Source organism: Simochromis diagramma, unplaced genomic scaffold, assembly GCF_900408965.1.
Source record: "Simochromis diagramma unplaced genomic scaffold, fSimDia1.1 OVJJ01000333.1, whole genome shotgun sequence".
Classification (NCBI taxonomy): Eukaryota; Metazoa; Chordata; class Actinopteri; order Cichliformes; family Cichlidae; genus Simochromis; species Simochromis diagramma.
The window spans coordinates 1008852-1031750 of NW_024386765.1; the positions used below are offsets into that span (position 1 = coordinate 1008852).

The 22899-nt window shown below is 41.8% G+C and overlaps 1 protein-coding gene and 1 pseudogene across 5 annotated transcripts; both read right to left on the minus strand.

Moving 5' to 3' along the window:
• Positions 1–408: 408 nt before the first annotated feature.
• Positions 409–3679, minus strand: LOC120735497. 5 transcript variants are annotated; one of them, XM_040034885.1, is made up of 5 exons: positions 3422–3679; positions 3176–3342; positions 2380–2535; positions 1500–1592; positions 413–1013 (listed from the first exon to the last, which is right to left on the minus strand). In XM_040034885.1, exons 2-5 carry the CDS (start codon positions 3275–3277, stop codon positions 687–689), a joined length of 678 nt encoding a protein of 225 aa, XP_039890819.1. In that variant the 5' UTR covers positions 3278–3342; positions 3422–3679; the 3' UTR covers positions 413–686. The 5 variants fall into 5 exon arrangements, with proteins under 5 accessions (XP_039890825.1, XP_039890834.1, XP_039890819.1 ...); XM_040034891.1 differs by lacking the exon at positions 1500–1592 and having other exon boundaries at positions 409–1013; XM_040034900.1 differs by lacking the exons at positions 3176–3342; positions 3422–3679 and adding an exon at positions 1766–1898 and having other exon boundaries at positions 412–1013; positions 2380–2659.
• Positions 3680–10669: 6990 nt separating this feature from the next.
• LOC120735210 lies at positions 10670–12304 on the minus strand (annotated as a pseudogene).
• Positions 12305–22899: the final 10595 nt, after the last annotated feature.

The window sequence follows — 22899 nt, forward strand, 5'->3', positions numbered from 1 at the left end:
TATAATAAATTTTACAATAAAAAATGCATATAGCAAATCTCAAAATATTCTTAATTAAATGCTAAGACCAAAAATCCAGTACTTAACTTGAATACAGGTGACAACCTTAGAACCTTTTCACATTTGTTTGCACATACACTTTAACATGTATAACACTCAAGATCTTTGACCTGCAATGGAAACCTGGTACACGAGAACTAATATGAAGTGTAAATACAAAATACATTGTGTTGCTTTAACAACTTGAACAAAAGCCTTCAATGAGGCAAAGCTTAAACAGGGAAACAACACTGCATAATGCAACATTAAATGAAGTGTGTAAAATAAAATGTAAACATCTGAAACAACTTTCCAGTTTCAACTAAGTGACAGTGCAGTGTAGTACAGTTGTAGGTCTGCAATGGCTACAGTCTGCAGAATTACCACAGCAACTCAAACTAAAGAAAATGTTGTGAAACAAGAAAATATCCATCTGGGTAATTTTGTCCCCAGTTCAAAAAACTCAGTTTCTGAATTATGTTTTCTTTTCCACAATCCAAAAAAAAAAAAAGGCATTCAGTAAATCTCTTAAATATTAAAAGCTATGACAAAATATTTACAAACAAGGATCAACATATATACAATTTATAAACTTTTAAACAGTGAAACAGAGCACTTATTTTGGGGGACATTTTGATCTAGAAGAGTCATTGCGTCTCCTTTTGGCAGAGTTTGTTCTTCAGCACTTGTATTTTGTTAGACAGTTTTTTGTCTTCCAGTCCCATGAGCACCTTCTGGAAGAACTCAAATGTGTAGCGACGTGGCTTTGGGTAACTCAGATTGAGGCAGTAAATTAGCCCAAACAAAAGTGCACACCCGCTCGCCACATCGTGAAGATCCTGCAAGACGGTGCATCTCTCGATAATGATGCCAACATCTTCAAGGGAGTCATCAGGCTGTGCTCCTTCATGGATTATTTTATAAACACCCAAATCCATCCTCTCGAGCTCTTCAGCTTCCATCACGTTGAAAGCCTGAAAAGGACAGAAATATTTTAAATCCGTTGTATTTTGGTCATCGCATCATCTATCTATTCACTCCATTTTAGTTAAAATGGTCCACACTACCCTAATTACACATATCCCTGAATGAGACTGAGGAGAACAGACCAAAGAAAAATGTGGATTTAAGACTATCACCAAATAAAGACCAAGAAGAAGATACATGAAACATGGACAGAGGGCAGAAGGAGTATGCATTAATAATATTATCAATATTCTGCTGACCAGGGTTATTTTCTTTAGTTTCGCATAAAACAATGTAAGTGAATGGAAACAAAATCCTAGTATTTCCCATGCACTTTATTGTTGTAAGCTAATTTAAAGAAAACTGATTGCTGCCAGAACAGGAGAATGCCTGGGCCTGTTTAGAAAATACATTTTTCAACTTACAAAACTCTGGGAATTATGACAGTCAAAATTTTACTGAGGGGTGGAATATCCCTTTAAAAATAAACTTACCATGTACTCTTTGATGAGATTTTCAGGGTTCTCATTCAGGTATATAATCACAGCTTTAAGGATGCATTCACGCTTCACTTCGATTCGGGAACTCTAAACAAAACAACACATGCAGCGCAATTACTTTTTTGAAGTTTTTAGAGACCCCCACAGAACTTAAGTCAATTTTTATTGTTGTTTAACCAATTCATAATTGTTTCTAAGTAAATTTTAAACATGCTTTTTGCAAGCAAGTAGTATTTTGTGTTAGAGAATGAGAAGCTTACCAATTCATACCCATAAAGATTATAAGTTATGAGTCCAATTACACTGATTGCGATACATTGGGTCGTGGAAAATGCAGCTTTAGCGTGGTGTACCACCCGAAAGAAGGAAGATAAGTGTTGTTCCATAGGAGTGCTGTTCAAAGGAATCAAAAACATTTTGATAGAGATTTCCAAAAATTAATAACAAAAACTACACACTGTCACGTTAATATGAGGTATGCGGGCTACCACCACATTTGCAGTATTTATACCAAGAGTGAAAATAATCTACTGTGTCACTGAGTTGTGGCGAAATGTGAAATGTTGTCTGCCTTTGTCTTTTCTCAGTGTAGCTAATTATTCCTTTGGACAATTAATGAGTAACAAAAAAGAAAAGAAAAAAGCTACAATGCCAGCAGCGGCACTTATGGCCTCTAGGGGCATGAGTTACTTAGTTCTGCTTTGTGTCAGGACCAAATCCAGAATATAAGCCAAAAGCGAGATGAAAAGTATAACGCAGGAGAGAACAAGCATGAAATGACCCAAGAAAGTTAAAAACACAGGTTAATAACCAGACCTGAGATCAACCTGCAACTAATCTATTAGTTACAGAACATTTTAATAAGACAGAATACCTGTGAAATTGCAGACAACGCTGCTGTGATCCGCTGCGCTGTTTCCCCTCCTTTTTTTCGTAGAATCTTCATCAACTGGTCAGAGTACTGGTCAAGACTGCTCATGAATGTGGACAGCAGTGGAACTGTGGTGATTCGGGTGAACTCCGCATTGATCTACAAAGTTCAAAAATAAATTTTTTAAATAGTTCAGCTCAAAACGGGACTAAATCCAGACCAAACCTGATCTAATCCCAGACAAAAAGTTCTGGTGCTGTCCAGGTTTGATTTAAAGGAAAAAAAAAAAAAGGGGGGGGATCGATTAATCAGATGGGAATGTGCAAAATCAATTACGATTACAAAAAAGGAAAAAAAAAAGATTTTTAAATCGACATAAGTTAATCCAACATGCCACCCAAAACATTTATAGATGGACCGGCAGAATCAGGTGGCTGCAAAAGAGTGCCTCACCCATGCAGTATAAAAAATAAAATAAAATGAAAAAAATCACAAAATGCACAAATTTTGCACTTTAGTTGTAAAAGGAAACTGACGTGTATCATGTTAGCAACGTCCTGTTTTCCCAAAATTTTTCATTCTATTGGAGCTGCCCTTCTCACAACACAATTTAGCTGCACTTATTTCCGGGTTGTACGGAAGCCCCAAATGCAATTTCATTGTTCTCTGACAATGACAATAAATAAATAAATAAATAAATAAATAAATGAAGCTGAAAAGACATCAGCTCGGTGACATCAGCTTTGTAGCAGTGCTTTTCTGTTCACGGCCAGTTTTTAACCAAGACTCAAACTCATACCTCAGGTACTTTGAAGAGGGCCGGCCATCTGCTCTTGAACTCTGCGATGAATGGCATCTCTTCAATCACCTCTCTTCTTCTGTGTGCAAATGTCTTATCCATCTTTGTTTTGATTATTTGATCGTTGTTTGTTTAAAGAGCAAAGCTTACAACACCACATTCATAACCTAAAAGACCAAATAAGAGAGTTCAAAATCTAAAATTGCGTATTAAGGAAAAAGTAAATAATATGAAAGCATTAGGTACCTTCAACATGCACTTTTGGAGCACAGCTCAAATCTCCGCAGCTCCAAATTCCACAACCAGCAACCTGAGAGAAAAAGAAAACCAGAAAAAATGAATCGTGTACAGTGAGACACATGCAAAGGGGTAGCACAGAGATGGTCTAAACTTAAGAACACTCCTGTTTCTTTTAAAATGTATTAATAATACAAGTTAAATTTCAAATGCTCCAAAATTTCTATTACTCATTTCATAAATCTGTTCCTGTGAGCACGTTTACCATTATATAACCGGAGCAGCCCAGTCTGTGAACGTGACCCACTTGCCCCCAAATATAAAATCAAGTATACTGGGTGGTTAGTGCTCCGTTTGTGTCGGGTTGTGCTGGTAAAATCATCGTTTGTATCGCTAGGTGTCAAAGATATTACACTTTTATTTAATAGGTCATTCAGAGTTCACCCCCCCAAGCAACACGAAAATGGCCCAAAATAGGTCAAAACATGCCACAAAATGCTCGGGTGCGAGCGAGCGTTTCCTACGACGTCCACATCACCCGGACGCTCACTCGCGCTCGTAAGCACGGGGAGCGTGTTTGACGCCCGTGACGTCATCGCGAAAAAGTAAAACAAACGCAGCTAGCGGTTCTCTTCAGTGAAACAGACGAGTATGGACTCCTCAACAATCACTGCACATGTATTCCAATTCTTGTTCGGCTAACGTTCTCCTAACTTGATAGTGCAATAAAACAAATAAAATAAGTGTGCTATTCGGAGTTCGAATGAAATTTTAAACGCAGATGGGACAATATTCAGATGTGCAGTAACGTCGAATATGCAAATGAATGTTTCCAATGCTAGCAAAATGCTACAACCTACAGAACACATACTGCCCACATATTTACCGGAAAAATATACGCCATATATTATCACAAAGTACATTAGTGATTAATCCCTCTTTCCAGACACGTGGCCAAAGCACACTGGTAGATGAAGAAGGTCAATGGTATGCGCGAAGATTTTTTTTCATTCTCTGCGCATGCTCAGAAAGGATGTGGAAAGGGCTCTTTGGATTTAATTAAATGTGTTCAATAAATTGGAAATATCAATATTATTTAACATTAAAACGGTATAGAATTAATTAAATCAAATTTAAAAATATTAATTACACCCATAAGATTAACAATTTTAAGTATATTGAACATAAAACTAAGAATTAATTTTTAAAAAGCCCATGTTTCATTTCTTAGAGTGTGCTAAAACAGGTGCACGTGTCTTAATGAAAGAGGCTCACCCCGACATAAAGTCAGACTTTATGTTCATTTGATCACCACAGAACTTGTGTGGTTACATCATTAGCAAAAACCTCGATTTAGCTCTTTCACCTCTGCAGTGGAGTTTAGTCTGCGGACACTCAACAAAAAGGTGCTATTGTAATAGGGGGCCATTTCCTACTCCTATGAGAAGCAAGAGTTAACTTGAGGATCAGGTTGGACGTGTCTGTTGGTGGTTGGCATCCCAAAGACACTTCTTCCAGGGCTGAAGTGGGACTGTTAAAAAGTGTGTTAACGCATTAGTATTACAGGCTGTGCCAAACTGCATTCTTGACACTTGATTCGGGAAGGTGTGAAAGGTAATCCTGCAGCATATTTGGCCACTCACACTTGACAATACACCTGTGTTTGCTAACATCTTGCTGCCACGGTACAGTGTAAATATAAGCAAATGAATGAATGAATTAAAAAAGGAAAATACATTGATAATTTTCTGCTAGGACATTATGTGTTTTTTAAGAAGTCAGCTAATTGGATTATATTTAAGAAAAGCTTTTTAAGTATTTTTTTATTTATTTTTAAATTTAATGTTATTTTTTCGCCATTATAAAGCAAGCGACTGCTCCACCAGAACCTGAGTTTTTACATGTTTGCATGAGGAGATTTTGGCTGGACATAAAAAAACAGTTTTGAGGAACACTTTCCCTTTTTATTGTTTGCTTACACGTATATGATTTATTTAAAGATGAAATAACTTGGTGTCATTGTAAAGTGTGGGATCAGATTTATTAATTTAAAAGGTGGCTGAGTGCTGTTTAAGTGAACAGTCTGCTCACAGGAGTTCAATCATTAAACCTTCTAATAACTAAAAACAAAAAGATTTATGTAGCTTTAATTTACACATTTCATGCCACAGAGTAAAATCCATGCATAAAAATGAACTTCTCACATAATTTGAGCTTTAAGAAAGTGACATCTGGTTCTTTGACAGTCACTCAGTCAAACAGATATGAAGATTATTTGATAAGACATCCCGAGAAACTGAAACTTCAACACAGGTATACCAACAGATGAACTGTTGATGTAAAAGTTTGTACTTGTTTGTAAAGTGACATTGCCATTTTGCTTTTAGTTTAATTATTTTATCTGCAGGTTTTTTCTTGTTAATTGACAGAAATCCAGTCTGCTGTCCACTTATATTTCTGTCAGAGGAGGACAGCTGTCCTTTTCAGATCCCTCAGTCAGATGTGTGTAAATACTTTTAAAAGGTAAACACACGGAAAGCTCCCCGACCAGATAACATCCCAGGTCGTGCTCTCAAAGCATGTACACATGAAGTGGTAGCTGTCTTCACAGACATCTTCAACCTCTCCCTGTTTTTGTCTGTAGTCTTCTCATACTTTAAGAGGACGGCCATCATCCCTGTCCCAAAGAAACCTAATGTGAGCTAACTGAATGACTGTCACCCAGTAGCACTCATCTCTATCGTTATTCACATCTTCACTGCCTGCTACACTTGATCCTTTTCAGTTTTCATACAGGCAAAATAGATTCACAATGAACTTTTTAACTATCAAATAAGGGACACTCTGGCATGCCAGAAGCACAATGCGCAACCAGCTGGGTACAATGTAAATATACAGAGATTTAAGGTCGACTAAGGGAACCAATTTTTGCTCATCATACAAGACCTCCAGGCTAAAATGAGATAGTTGGCAACCCTAGCTCTCCCACCGGGACCATAACAACACATGTGTGGATGCTGTTTATTGACTACAGCTCAACTTTCAACATTATAATTCCATCCAGACTCATCACGAAGTTTGGGAATCTGCACATCAGCATCTCCTTATGCAGCTGAATTTTGACTTGTTCCTGAGCCACAGCAGTTAAATTTTTTTCTTCTTATCTTGGTAGAACGTGCGCTTTGAGCGTCTGAGGTCTTGGTTCTTGGCAGTCACTCGCTTACACAGATAAAAAGATCATCTGATTAGAGATCCAGAGAAACCCAAACTTCAACATACCGACTAACAAGTTGTTGTTGCCAATGTTTATCCATGGCCACTATCCTCAAAGCTTTGGTACATTCTTCTTTGTTTACAGTGATCTTATGCAGGAGCAGCAATATTCAAACTTCCTGCTGTCAGATTTTCCCCAGGTGCATTTAACAATAACTGAGTTTAAAAACAGAAAGGACGAAGATGTTGATGGTTTTAAGAGGACTGTGGCACTTTGGTACTTGAAAAACAACTACACTTCATTTAGATAGAAAAAAACTTGGTTATATTATAAAGATAAGAACACAAAACATGGGGTGCAGACAGCATTACATATATCATTGTTTCATTCAACTTTTAAGTTCATTGTTGAAGAGCGTATATAAATATATTAGGGCATCTTTCATTAGCATGATACGCCACTCTATCGAGAGTATTCTGTCTGCCTGTCTGGTAACCCTGTATGGCAATTGTAATGCTCTGGTCTGCAAAGCTTTAAGGAGGGGGGTCAGAGAAGCACAACAATCACCAGGTCTGAACTGCCAGCAATCCAAGACGTCTACAGACAGCGCTTTAGAAGGAAGGCCCAGAGGATCCTCTCTGATCCTGGCCAGACATCCTTCACGCTCCAGCTGTCACACAGAAGGTACAAGAGCATCTGGACCTGCACCGGCAGATTCTGGGAAAGTTTCACAAGCCATCAGGCTGCTGAACTGCTGAAATATTGGACACTGAACTCATTCCTACGTAAAGACAGACTTCATTTGATCACCACAGAATTTGTTTGTGTTCACCTCATTTGCCAAAACCTTAATGTAACTTTTTCACCTCTGCAGTGGAGTTTAGTCTGAGGACACTCAACAAAAAGCTACTGCTATTGCTACAATATGCTATTTTAATAGGGTTCTATTTCTTACTCTTATGAGAAGCAAGAGTGAACTTGAGGATCAGGTTGTACGTGTCTGTCAATGGTTGGCATCTCAACGACAGTTCCTACAAACTGTTGTTCAACACAAACCGCTGCAGGGCTGAAGCATGTTTGTGAAAATGTTAACTCATTATTATTACAGGCTGTTCCAAACTGCATTCTTGACACTTGATTCAGCAGGTGTGAAAGGTAATCCTGCAGTATATTTTGCCACTCACAGTTGACAATACACCTGTGTTTGCTAACATCTTGCTTGACATGTTTGCATGAGGATATTTTGGTGGAAAGTAACCAAACATAAAGACCGGTTCATACGATTTTGAGGAAGACTTAAGAAAAGCTTTATTTTTGCTTACACGTATATGATTTAATTCAAAAATGAAATAACTCTGTGTTATTGTAAAGTGTGGGACCACATTTAGTAATTTAAAAGGTGGCTGAGTGCTGTTTAAGTGAACTGTCTGATCACTGGAGTTCAATCATTAAACCTTTTAATAACTAAAAACAGAAAGATTTATGTAGCTTTAATTTACACATTTCATGCCACAGAGTAAAATCCATGCATAAAAATGAACTATTCTTTTTTTTTTTTTGCCTGTCCCATTTGGTTCTTTAGCCGTCAGAATTGTTGCCTGAAGACCAACAAGGATACCAATGGATTTACTTTGCCAAATGGATCATCACGGCCTTGCTGTATTGGTCCCTTTGATCGACTTTGTTGTTATTATTTATTTTATTTTATTTTCGGTTGTTACAGACGGGACAGACATGACTAAGGGATAGAAAAGGGAGAAATAAAGATGAAGGAAAAGAAAAACAGAAGGGAAGAGGGGCAGTGAGAATGGGCACTTAAAAAGAGAAAGAAGAGGAAAAAAAATCTCCTGGATCACCTGTTGAGAGAAAAAGAAGAGAAAACAAGCAAAAAAAACAGAGCAACATACTAAACACAACACCATCACGTTAATCTAGCTAAGTGTAAACAGCAGTAAATACTAAATATTGAATGTTGTTGTGTAGCAAGCAGGACCGACAGCGCACAGTGTGCTTGGAAGTAGCAGCCAATAGAGGTGTAGTTTATGTCTATGAACAGTGAACACCCGTGTGCACACCTGTGTGGATCAGCCTTTTGTATTCAAAAGGTTTCCCCATATAATGGTCTGCAAGCGGATGTAGAGAGCCATAGCCCCGTCCCCCAGGGCATGAAGCAGGCATGGAGGAGATCCAGGCTCCAGACATCCAGAGGCCCCAGAGTGCGAGAGCCCAAGGAGGACCACCGGAGGGGCATCCGTGCCACCCTCCTGGGAAGAGCTGAGGAGAGCCCCAGATGAGGGCTCACCCAGTAGCCACGGAGGAGAAGCCAGAGGGGGCTGCACTGGCGTGCCCGCCAGCTCTGCCGGCAGCCAGCTGTGCCAGAGTGAACCGAGCTGCAGGCCCAGAGGCCGGAGGCCCGAGGGCCCCCTTTGTCCCGGAAGAGGCCTGACCGAGCAACAGGGGCCAGGCCCCGCCAAGTAGTTACCGGGAGTGAGCTGGTACATACCTGAGCGCCCAGCCCCGGACACCAAGAACCACCAACGCACCGACCCCTGAGGGCATCAGTCACCGGCAGGGAGTGTGGTGAGGGGAGATAGGCCTCCACACTTTGGAGGGCCTGGGAGTTCCAAGAGAGGTGGAGTGTAAGACCCGACCTGACATATAGACACAGACAAACAGGCACACAGACACAAACATGCATTCCCACTCTCATGCACACATATACAAATGCTCAGCACTCACCCAACGTAGGGATAGACATACATGGACACTGTACACACAATCACACTCCCCATACAAACTCTATACCCTGGGTCCAGGTACCCTCGCCCCTAGAGGGGGAAATGGTACCTAGGCCCAGGAGATGTTACCCTTTCCCCCGGGGTGGAGGCAAGCAGACCTCCACAGGTTCCGCAGCAGCAGAGAGGCCCCGCATCCCAGATCCCAATCGAATGGCCAACACCTCCTCCCAGTCCCCCCGCCCCGATGGCCAGCAGAGAACAGGGGTGTGTGAATGAACTTCTCAAATAATTATTGCTTTGAGCAAGTGAGATCTGGTTCCTTGATAGTCGCTCACTCAAATAGATAAGAAGATCATCTGATAAGAAAATAAGTGACAGAAATCCAGTCCGTTGTGTACTTATATGAGTGCTTCAAAGTTAGGTTCAGGGTCTGAAGTGGAAATGTGGAGGCCAGCAGACAGGTGATCATCATATCAAGAGTCGATCTGTGTCTGGATTTGTTAAACTTCAACAATTACAATGTTTGTTCCAATTCTGTGATTGAATTCTGTACATGGAGTTGGCTCTGATTCTGCAGTCATACTCCGATGATGTTAACTATTTTAGTTACAACATCAAAACACGGGTCATTTTTAACGCTGACTCACATAGTACCTCTTGATGTATAAGACAATGCAAAAGTACCAATTTCATTTCCTGGTTCATTTCAGTCACTTTATCTTGCATTTGCTTCAAAAGTCTGACATTTTGTCCTGTCAGATTTGCACAGGACATCAAGCTGATAGCCTGTGGCCTGTTAACGTGTTAAGTTTAATGGGCTAGGGGTTAGGGTTCATTGATGAGGAGTTAAGGTTGGTGGGTTATGATCTTGGGCAATTTTGGCCTTGCAAAACCCCTTACGTCACATGAGCTCCTAGTCCTTTTTTCATTTACTGTAAATTTATTTTGCTGTGTTTATTTGTATGTATGCAGACAAATAAAAATCTGTACTTATTGCAGTTTGTCTCTTATTATATTTTGTGTTTACATTGTAAATGTACATAAAGATATAAGTAATGTGGTGGTAGTACCATCTCATATGGAGAGCAATATGTCTCAAAAACGTGACAAATGTGTACAATATAATCCACAAGTATAAACTAAGGTTTACAAATGTGTGTGCAGTCATTTGTGTGTAACTTTTGAGGACTCACTAGCATGCGCTTCAGTCACACACAAATACAAAGTAATTCGACCACACATAAAACTATTTTGCAAATGCATATACCTAAACCTGAATAAATACTGATCATTTATGCAGATACATTTGGGTCACAGCATTAACTTTATTTACTACTACATAGTTGAGAACTGGTCAACTTCTTCAACACCAATCTGGACAAACTGGTTCTTAATGAATGTTGTACATGGTTTGTGAGACTGCAAACACAAAAGTTTTTATTTGTTGTTATGAATCATAACAATCAGGTCTCAGAGTGTACAGCATCACTCTTTTTGACTGCATTAGACTGCATTAATCAACATTTCCTTGAACTTCTCCAAGTCGACGTTCTTCATGATGAAGACTTTGTGTTCTTTTTTCAGCTTCTCGTCGCGGTCCAGCACCATCATGCCTCGAGTTGTAGATCCCCTGCAACTCCACCGTCACTGCAACCTGAATGAGTAACAAAAGAATTCATTAAACAATGATTTCAGCGAAGATGTTTTACATTGTAACCTGACAAAAAAAGTTGCAGTCACTCGCCTCTTCACTCTTAGGTATGACTGCATCATTGATGGCTGCAGCCATGGCGTAGGCGTCACAGGGATTAAATTCTTGATGTTTCTGTTCACACTTCTGTTCACACAGTATGTCAGAGGTAATTAGACATCTTATAATATTCTGTAAGTTGTCACCAGTGGGGCACCAAGATTTAAGCAAAAGGGCTGCGAGCATATTTACACAATACTGAAGATGGATAAAATTCATTGCTACTGGAGCTTATTTTCTTGTACAAAGTGAGGACTTAAGACTTAAATGCTTGATGCTTTGTGTCAATTAATACACTCTTACCTGTCTTGAGATGCGTAAAATCTTTTCCACAAAGTCAGATTTTTCAGTATGTACAGCTAACCAGGTGTCACAGAAAGACTAAGGGAAAAAAAGACTGTAAGATATTTTCAAATACCACTTTATACACAAACTCAGTGTTAGCAGAGATCCTTTCAAACTTTAAAACTGTTCAGACATTATTCATTGGAACAGAACTGAAGCCCTCGTTCAGCTTGTTTCCCTCCTCACCCATGGCAGGCAGTTCCAGCAGGTGAACTCCCCAGGTAGCGATGTAGGTTGGGCATGTGTAGCGGTCCAACACGATGTTAAGCAGCCTCTGGGTCACACACAAAGTTAAACTCTCCACATATTGTGATGTTACCCCTGGCTGCACACAGAAACAAGCACAGTCACACACTCATTCTCATATATATCAGATATTTATAAGACTAAAATCACGAATGGATAATGAGAGACAGAGGAAAACTCTGTGAGGAGACCACCTTCAATGGTTCCCCCCATGATGTAGAGCGCCTTAAGCTTTTTAGGCAAGGAAGGGTCCAACTGCACTGCTGCAGCCAGGTTCATGAGGGGGGCAGTGGATATGAGGATCACCTGAAGGTCAGGAAGACAGAGTTGAATGATGATTTTTATTGCACCCCTAACCAAACCTTTGAGCCTGAAAACAAACCCCAGTTGTAAAATAATAATGTTCCGTGAAAAATTCTTAATATATATGCATCAAGTTTTTAAAAGAATTATTATTGATAATGTGTTTAGAATGAATTGAGAATTAAACTGTTTGGGGTGGCCGTTCTTAGGTGTACACATATCACAGGAAAATGAGGCTCTCAAATTTTCATTCATGTAAGAAGCTTAATGGTGCAGACACTCACCTTCTTTATCATTGCGTTCACAAGGTCAACAAATGGCCTGTTTGGCTTTTTCTGCTGCACCAGATCCAGGCTTGGTGCCGTGTGGATCTAGGAACGTCCCCAAACCCGTCTGATCCAAAGAAATTATCTGCATGGTTTTCATGGTCCACCAAAGGCTTTGAGCAGCCACGGTACACTGGAATCTGTATGATATTATACGCGGATGTAAGAACATATCTACGAACATATTCGTGTAGAAGGGCTCTCTTACAGCGTGACACAAACTTACGTCCAGCCTGTCGACAGACTTTCAGGACACGAAGGACATTTCTGAGGACATTCTCCACAGACGTGTTGCCATAGCAGCAGGTTGATCCCCAAAACTTCCACATCAGGTGTGGAGAGGGCCATCATGATGGCAATAGCATCATCCACCCCAGCATCCACATCAATGATGAGCCTTCTTCATCCTGTGTTTAACTCACAGGATTCAAACCTGAAAGAGTGATTATTCTAATAATAATCCATTTTTTGACCACATGTCTAACTGTAGCCTATCTACAGCTGTCAGATGGGAGGGAAAGAGGCAAAAAACACAGATAACTACAAGATATTTAAAAAAAAACACAATACAGTGTTTTCTCTTCACACGCTCAAAACCTTTCTCTCATAGCATAACTACATGTTTGTAGCTTTTCTCTAAATATGAAGGTTAGATTGAAAGACTGCTTCAACTGTTTTATGGTAGAGGCAGGAGAATGTTTTAGATACAGCATTAAAAATGTGTAGTGTTCAGTACAAATATCATAATTAGATCAGCTTTTAAAATATCTGGGATCTTCATTTTAACAATATATATGAAATAGTGGCTTGCACAAGGATTTTGAAAAATGTTCATGAACAGGTAATTGACCTGCATCTGATTGTGGCAAGGTTTAAAGAATTTAAACAACAGTTTCCATTGTCAAAAAACCAAAAAACAAATCAAAAACCACAAAATTATGCGTTTAGGTTGCAATAAAACGAAGAAAGAAACACATAGTGATTTCTGGGGGTTTTAAGAATTACATTTTAAAGATATGTTAACCTTCACAATACGGTGAGATTCTGAAATTATTCTGAAATAAAATGTAAAATACTCACCTGGTAAATGGATTCTGGCAGATGTTTAGAGCTTAGTGATTGGAGCTGTGATAGCTGAATGCTATCAACTGAAGAGCAGCCAGCTTTATATAAGGGAGTGTTACATAAGTACATGGCTAACTCCACCTTCAGATATGCTGTAGGTGTTACAAATTTAGCTTGAGATTGAGATTGTCCAAATTTCCGCTTGCTTGAATAAAGTGAAAAAATATTTTTGTCATGTAAATGAACAGCATTTAAAAAAATCACGCACAGAGAGGTGGGTTGGGTAAGTAGATTCTTAAGGTGTAACACTTGTATCCTTTGGTATCGACTAATGGGTGCTATCTTTGTATTAATGTTTAAGAAGACGGTTACAAAAGTGCTACCTGCTAATTAATAAAAAGTGGCACACTAAGATAGACATTTTCACTTTTTATTGTCATACAGCAACAATTTAGATAATTTCGTCCACTCTCGTAGGTAAAATATGATGCTCTTTTATCTCTGCAGTTATTAAGCATGGGGGGTCTTGGTCTTTTTGCTAAACTGCATTCTTGACACTTTATTTCAGCAGGTAAAGATTTTTAGAATACCAACAAATTAAATCCATAGTAAAAAAGAAATTTAAACCGGGTCAAGTTGAACTACAAACACCACCAAGTGTGGTTCAATTTCTTACTCTTAAACCCCCCAAATTACTATCCAAATATACAGAATGTTTTCTAAATCAGATGAATCAATATCACTTCCTATTGCAAAATGGGAAGCGGATTTATCAGTTAACTTAGACCAAAACTTCTGGTCTCAGACTTGCTTAAAAACCTTTCATCTAATTAGAAATCCCAGTCTTCAATTCATTCAATACAAATTACACAGAATGCACTATACGGGTCATCGGATGTTCAAGATGGGCTTTACGTCTACCAACAACTGCTCACACTGCCAAACCAATTCACCGGCAATTATATCCACGCTCTTTGGTTCTGTCCACCAGTTCAGAAGTTTTGGCGTGAGATATGTGACGACTTATCAAAGTGTCTGAAATGTAACATTCCAACTTCCCCCTTAGTGTGTTTGTTGGGCAGCTTAGATAATGTCACTTCAAAAGAATATAGCCCATATGGTTTTCACTGCCCTATGCATAGCCAAGAAAACAGTCCTCATGAACTGGAAAAATAAAAACAATCTTAATTCTAACCAATATAGAAATTATCTATTAGATTCTATTAGATTAGATTAGATTAGATCTGCCTCAATTTTATCCTAACCACATCAAATCAATTGCTCTGGGCTCCTTTGATCAGCTCCATCACCTAGTGGCGGGGGGGGGTCATAGTTTGGTCCCGCCTTCACTGTTGTGATTGGTGTGGGGGTAGGGACAGGCTTAGGGCGTCGGGGGGTTCCCCGGAGGCATCTTCCTTGGGGGGCTCAACCCGGGGGTAGCGGTCATGTCCGGTTGGGGGCTCTTTTGGCTCTCAGGTGACTGTTTCCTCGCGGTTGCGTGCAGCGGGGCTAGGGGAGGGTCTGTGCTGACGGACGTGGGTTACTGACCTTGTAGCCTGGCTGCCCCTGGGTGGGTCCGGGATGGGCGTGAGGTTCTGGGGGCGCTCTGTCTCTGGGCTGGGGCTCGGGCCGGGCCTCGGGGGCTTGGGTCCTGGTTGGTGTGTTGCCGGGGTTGTGGGCGGGTGGGTGCATGGGGGCCCAGCCCTGGCGCAGGGTGCCGCCGGTGCGTCGAGCCACCTGGGGGGGCTCTTCAACTGGTGAGGGAGGTTGTCACATCTTGCAGGAGCTTTCCTCTCCTCAGGAACTCTCTGCAGGAGGGGGAGATACAGGAGAGGTGGAGGAAGATCTCAGCCTGGGTGTTTATTGTCTTATGTAGTCTGGAAGATGAGTGGATGGTGGGGTGGGTGCAGTTTTCTCTGTGGTGGGGTTGGGTGGACTGTCCCGGGCTCTGTGGGGCCGGGCGGCGCTGCTGCACTGGGCCCCGGTCTGGATGGGCCTGGGCCCCCTTTCCCTGTCGGGTCGCGGAGTATGGGGGTGCCTACTGGGGTCAGCGGGGGAGCTGGCCCCAAGGAGGGGTCACTTGCCCCTCCCTTCCTTCCCTCCCCATCTCCAGCTGCCTCCCTCTTCCCGCTCCACCACAACCACCCACACATGCAGGGCCTTGGAGTAGGGGTATGTCACCAGGGTGCAGAGGAGGCTACCCCCCCGTCCCCCGTCCCCTTCTGGCTGCCTCTGCCTCAATTTTATCCCACAACCTAGACATTCACATTACTCACCACTCTCATTACACATACATAGGATCTTGGGGGTGGGCACGCTACACGGATTCCAAAAGACCATCAGGGTGTACACCTCACCCCTGGCGTCATTGCCCACCTCTCAATTTTAAATACATGTAGACATTGAGGGCTAGCAGGAGGGACCATGCGCTTACCTGCTGCTCTCTGGCAGGTAGCTCCAAGCCCTCCTGGGTTTTAAATGCACCTTAGAACACACATGCATCAACGCTACAATGAGCGGGTGGAGGGAGGTTTAGAGTCTTCTCTCACCCCCCGTTCTCTGTGGCCTGCTGGAGGGGGGGGCTAGGAGGAGGAGTTGGCCGTCCGACTGCGGTCTGGAGTGTGGGGCCTCCCTGCTGCTGCGGAGTCGGGGCGGTCTGCTTCTCCCCACCGCAGGGAAAAGGGTAACACCACCTGGGTCTGGGTGCAGTTCCCCCCCTCCAGGGGCAAGGGTACCTAGACCCGGGGCTTAGAGTACGCTTGGGGAGTGTGATCGTGTGTACAGCGTCTCTTTATGTCTGTCTCCACGTTGGTTGAGTGTGGAGTGAGTGCATATGAGAGCATGAGGGTGGGAATGGATGTTTGTGTCTGTGCGTGCCTGTATGTCTGTGTCTATATGTCAGGTTGGGTGTCAGACGCCACCTCTCTGGGGACATCTCAGGCCCTCCAAGGTATGGAGGCCTATCTCCACCCACCACCACTTCCCCTGCCAGTGGCGGACTCCCTCAGACATCGGTGCGTTGGTGGTTCTTTGTGTCTGGGGATGGGCGTCCAGGTACACACCGGCTCACTCCTTGGCGGCTGCTTATGGGCCTGGAGCCTGGGGCTCGCTCGGGCCACTTCGGAGGTGGGGGCCCCCGGCCTCTCGCCTGGTGCTCGGTCACTCAGGCACAGCTGGCTGCCGGCGGAGCTCACGGGCGCGTCACTGCAACTCCCCCTGGCTTCTGCTCCGCGGCTGCTGAGTGAGCCCTCATCTGGGACTCTCCTCAGCTCTTTCTGGGACAGTGGCGCGGCTGCCCCTCTGTTGGTCTTCCTTGGTCTCTTGTGTTCTGGGGGCCTCTGGATGTCTGGAGTTTTGATCTCCTCCATACCTGCTTCATGCCCTGGAGGACGGGGCAGTGGCTCCCCCACACCCTCTAGCAGATCATTACATGAAGAAACCTTTTAAAAAACAAGCGCGTCCATGCTCACAGGTGTACACACGGGTGCTCACAACCACAAACTACACCATTTTTGGCTCCTACCTCAAAGCACACGGTGTTCTGTTGATCTTATGTGCTGCACAATAATGTTTAATATTTAGTATTTACTGTCATATTCCCATATATCATTGTGATGCTGTTTATTCTATTACTCTTGTCTCTTCTGTTTTTTCTTTTTCTTTCTCAACAGGTGATCCAGGTGATCGATAGATGCATTTTTTTTCTCTCTTTTTTTTTCTCTGCCCATTCTGTTGGTTTTTGTTTTTTGCCCTTCTCCCCCGTCCCTCTTCTCAGCTGTTTCATTCCCTCTTTCTTTCTCCCCTTCTTTCCCCCAGTCAAGTCTGTCCCGTATTCAGCAAGTGAAAATAAAATAAACAATAAAAGGTGAATCAAATGGATCGTTACGGCAAGGCTGGGATGGTCAATTTGGTAAAGTAAATCCGTTGGGCATCTTTCTTTGCCTTTAGACAATAATTCTGATGGCAAAAGAGCCAAACGGGACAGGCAAAAAAAAAAAAAAAAGACATTTTCACTTTTTATTGTCATACAGCAACAATTTAGATAATTTTGTCCACTCTCGTAGGTAAAATATGATGCTCTTTTATCTCTGCAGTTATTAAGCATGGGGGGGTCTTGGTCTTTTTCTACTTACAGTCTGTGCTAAACTGCATTCTTGACACTTTATTTCAGCAGGTATGAAAAGTAATCCTGCAGCATATATTGCCACCCACACTTTTTAGTATAGCCATGTTTACTAAATATCTAAATATCTTCAGTGGAATTCAATCATGCAGCCTTTTTAATATCTAAAAAGAGCTTTACACACACATGATGGCACCGAGTTACTAATTCCCTTAGGGATTAATAAAGTATCCTGATTCTCAAATATATGCATACGAATGAATTTCTTCATAATATTTTTTTTATTCTTACCTTGGTAGAATCTGAGTTTTGAGCAAGCAAGGTCTGGGTTCCTTTACAGCCACTTGCTTACACAGATGAAAAGATGATCTGAAGAGACACTAAAAGAAACCGAAACTTCAACGTACCAACTGAGTTCTTCTTTCCAATGTTTATACTTATCCATTGTCCTTAGAAGCTGCATCACATTCTTGTTGGTTTGCATACATTGGTACACTTGATCCTTTTCAGTTGACCAAATAGATCCAGAGATATTGCCATAGCACTGGCTCTGCATACTGCCCTCTTCCACCTGGACAAGTAAGTAAATAAGTAAGTAAAATGTATTTATATAGCACATTTCACAGATAAAAATCACAAAGTGCTTTACAATAGATCAGACATACAAGTTAAAATAAATTAAAAGCCCGTTTGTATGAAAATGTCTTCAGCTGCTTTTTAAAGGAGTCAGTAGAGTCTAGATAGCGTAAAGACAACGGCAGAGAGTTCCACAGCCTAGGTCCCAGTGTCTGAAAAGCCAGATCCCCATGTGTTTTAAACCTAGTACGTGGGACCATTAGTAGCCTCTGACTTGAAGACCTAAGTGGGACCACCAGTAGCCTCTGACTTGAAGACCTAAGTGGGACGACCAGTAGCCTCTGACTTGAAGACCTAAGTGCTCGGGATGAAGCATGAGGTTTCAACAAGTCAGAGATATACTGGGGAGCTTCACCGTGCAGAGCTCTAAAAGTCACAACTAAAATTTTAAAATGAACCCTAAAATTTACAGGCAACCAATGAAGAGAAGCCAAAACTGGAGTAATGTGTGACCTCTTGTTTGTACCAGTTAAAAGTCTTGCCGCTGCATTCTGTACAGACTGAAGGCGATCCAGAGCTGATTTGTTGAGACACGTACAAAGACCTTTACAATAATCCAAACAAGACGAGATAAAAGCATAAATAATTATCTCAAGTTCTGCCTTTGACACCAGTAGTCTGAGTTTAGAAATGTCTCTTAGATGAAAAACAGTTCCAGACAAGTTGTTTAGAGTGTTTGTCAAGAGACATTTAACTGTCAAAGATAACACCTAAGTTTCTGAGACTCGACTGAAATGAACAGTCTAAAAAACTGATATGCTGCCTAATTTCTGAGAGCATGTGATCAGGTGCAATAATCACCTTTTCAGTTGGCCAAATAGACCCAGGGATATTGCCATAACACTGGCTCTGCATACTGCCCTGTGTTATTGTGGTGGACAATAACACCACATGTATGCGGATGCTGTTGATTGTTTATTGATTACAGGTCCACTTTCAACATTATAATTCCACCCAAGCTCATCATGAAGTTTTGGCATCTGCACAACATCATCTCCTTATGAAGCTGGATCTTGACTTCCTCACAGACAGACCACAGTGGTACAGATCGGCAATGACATGTCATCTACACTGATGATGGATGTGTACTCAGCCCCATGCTGTACACCTTGTTCACCCATGACTCTGAGGTCACACACAGCACCAACACTATAGTTAAATTTGCAGATGATACCACCGTCAAGTCTGCTTCCAAAGCAGAGGTGAGAGCCCTGAATGTGATGGTTGAGACAAAAACCTACTGTTCAGTGTCAGCAAGACCAAGAAGCTGTCACGGCTGCCGGGGCGAGCCGTGTGGTGTAGGAGGAAAAGGACCCAAAATGCAGGCAGTTGACTGGTGATGATAGTGACATTTATTTACAGAAGTGGCAGTGACAAAAACAGGCAAAGAAGGGTGGGGAGCTAACCGAGACCTAAACTGGAGGAAACTAAAGAACAGACCTGAACATGGGACCGAGAACAGAGGATGCAGAGGGACGGAGAACACACTAATTTACGCGGAGTTACACAGAGAAACGCAGGCGATCCGACGATGAGCAGAGGCAAACACACACTATAAATACATACAAATAAATGAGGAGGCCCAGAGGATCCTCTCTGATCCTGGCCAGACATCCTTCATGCTCCAGCTGTCACACAGAAGGTACAGGAGCATCTGGACCTGCACCAGCAGATTCAGGGAAAGTCTTACAAGCCATCAGGCTGCTGAACTGCTAAAATGTTGGACATTGGACAACACTGAGGGGGCTAACGTCACTAACTTTCACATTGGTACTTCTTAAAAGTACCACCACAACACATTACATTACAATTACTTTTTTTGTTCTCGTTTGGTTCTTGCCGAAGGCGGTCCACGTTTCTTCTCTCCTCCTCTCCCTTATCTTCCCTGCTTAGCCTCTTATGTCCTTGTCTAGTCTCGTGTTTTTGTATTACTTTTCCCTGGAACACTCCCTCACAGTGTGTTCTCTAAAACCTAAAAGAGAATTATGGGTTTGATCAACTGGTCCCTGAATGCAATTGACACCCTTTTCTCAACGAGAAGTCTGGGCTTGGGTGAGCCTGAGTGTCCTGGAGGTACTTTCCCTGCCGGCTACACGATGGACGGGTGGCAGAAATGGAGAATCGTGTGCCTGGCGGGACTGTCGATCGAAGACACTGAAGATATCTACCTATTCGGAACCATGATAACAGGGTTCTTGCTGATCAGGGCTGGCTTGGCCCTGGCTTATCGATGATTAAGAAAGCGGAACCGGCTGTTCAAACCCCCACAAGGCTGCCTGCTGGGATTGAAACGATGGGACGAGGCGTGACTTCTCAGAATGGGCTCACTGAGTGCAGCATGGATAAGATCTTGGAGAAGCTTAGGGCTGCCGTGAACACTCAGAATAAGACCTCTGAGCGCAAACTGGATCACATCCTGGAGCAACTCACTGCGGTCATGAGTTCTCAGAATCTGCTCTTTGAGCACAAGAATGACAACATCATGGAGCGCAAGTTTGATAACATCATGGAGAAGCTCGCGGCTCTTCAACGGGAGACGGAGAGACCAGTGTCGGAGTGTTAAGAACAGCTTTGAAATTCTCATGAGTTGTTCACACTAAAGAAAACCACCATCATAATGCTATCCCTTCGGCGCCAGCTGCGGGCTCAAGGCTGGAGCCGAACAAAAACTCCCTGATAACGACTGTGTTTAGACTGTTCTTCCCACTCCATGCAGGCTACCTGGGTTGGCTGGAAGACTGTTTACTTAGCCTGGGCGAAGGACACTGTCTCAGCTGAACTCTGGAAACGCACACACATACACTGATAAGTACGGAGCCCCTCTGATGACATGGTACAAAAAATAATAAATTGTGGCCACGAAATATCATTTCGAGGCCACGAAATAGGTATAACGTGCCCACGAAATACTTATTTGTGGCCACGAAATACTTATTTGTGGCCACGAAATAGGTATAACGTGCCCACGAAATACTTATTTGTGGCCACGAAATACTTATTTGTGGCCACGAAAAGTACGAAATAGTATAACGTGCCCACGAAATACTTATTTGTGGCCACGAAACACTTGATGATATATATATATATCATCCCAGGGCACATTCACTAGAACCTGCGTCAGCCATAGTACGGAGTCCTTGCTGTTGGTGATGTCCTTAAGGTGAGTGTATTATATTTTATATTTATTTCATATGTTATCCCGCAATTCGGCAGTTATTTATTCAGACCTATATTGTTACTGTGTTCTAAATGGTATCTGCTGACGTTTCAAATGTTGTATCCTCATGTTGTTACTACACGTTGTTTTGTTGTGCTAATAGCCGTAAACTCATTTTTAACTGTAGGACGTGTGGCGGCCCCGCAGCACACTTTCAAAGTAGAGCAAGGCTGAAGGCTACTAATAAACGAGGTATGTTCAACATAAAACCTTAGTTCTCTGTGTCACGAAGGTGTCTCTCTTTTACCCTGGCCACATCACCATACTAGCTGGTGCAACTAATCTGGTCTGGACAATAATAACAGTTTAGATGGAAAGCATCTTAAAATTGCCTCTTTTGCTGAACTCTCCCTTTGAAAGTGCCACGTAATGAAAATAATTGTTACTTAAAACCCTCTTGATGTGTCACTTGTTACTTTACCATTTGCAGTGTTTCATCACAAACTATCCAGAGAAAATGTATTCAGTCAGAGCAAACACTGGTTTGTTGTTATTATGTACAGACTTTAGAACCAGAGTAATGGAGTGCACCGTACAAAAAAGGCTTCACTAATGGTCAAGTTATAGTAGTAGTTATGCCAAGTTATTGGACTAGTTACTACTAGTTAATGCAGTCACAGACTGTTTACAAATGAGATCAAGCCTGCAGCGCTTCCAAACTAAGTAAAGATACAAGTGCAGTTTTTACCCAAGGATCATGAGATTTGTACACTTAAGCTGGTAAACTTAAGTGTACAGCAAGGAGGTTGCTAATAGGATTGTTACCTTTAAACCATGTGTTAACACACACACTTGCCCTCTCTCCCTCCTCATCACTACATTCTCAGAACAACAAGAACAGATTTGAAATGTAAATCCCTTCTGCTGAATGCCATCTCAGGGTCTGTGACCAGCCAGCCACATCAGCACCGACAGTGTCATTGCTAAAAGTACTGTTAATGTGTTAAGTACATAATAAAAGAGATTCACTTACAAACAATAGTTGATGGATTTATAGTAAGATTTTTTTAAGTTTTGTTTTTTATTACCCGTCAGGGATAAAAGGCTGATGGGGTATTGTTGTCAGGGCTGGCGGGCCACGTGGGCACCCATGTTTATGAATGTGAGGAGACATAGGAGGAGAAGTAGGAGCTTCAAATTGATACCATGGGTGCATCTACTAAAAATCTTAGATGAGTTCAGAGTACGTTTTCTGAAAACTTTGTGAATGTGATAACTTGAGGACAAGACGAGGTAAGATTTTGAAATTGATACTATAGGTGTCTCTACTAGGGAGCTAAGGGGTAGTTCTGATGGTTGCCGGTATTTTTATAGTATTATTTTATAGTTTTTAGTTGTGCGTTATGACCAAAAATTTGGGTAACTGTATTTTTTTTAAACTTTTTTTTTCAAAACACAGTATAGTATTTTATTAGTGATTAGACTTGATTATTAATTTTGCACAAGTGGCACTTTTTTTTTAGGTTTTCAATGGCTTTCTCTTCCATCAGGAGTGTATAGAAAAGGAAAATAAAATACTCATAA

Bases quoted from the DNA above. Each gene is read 5' to 3' on its own strand.
- LOC120735497 (XM_040034885.1), bottom strand. From the start codon at position 3,277: ATGGATAAGACATTTGCACACAGAAGAAGAGAGGTGATTGAAGAGATG. The intron at 2,536-3,175 runs GTATGAGTTTGA...TGAACTTTGTAG, and splicing joins CCCTCTTCAAAGTACCTGAG to ATCAATGCGGAGTTCACCCG. The intron at 1,593-2,379 runs GTATTCTGTCTT...TGTTTTGTTTAG, and splicing joins CGTTGTCTGCAATTTCACAG to AGTTCCCGAATCGAAGTGAA.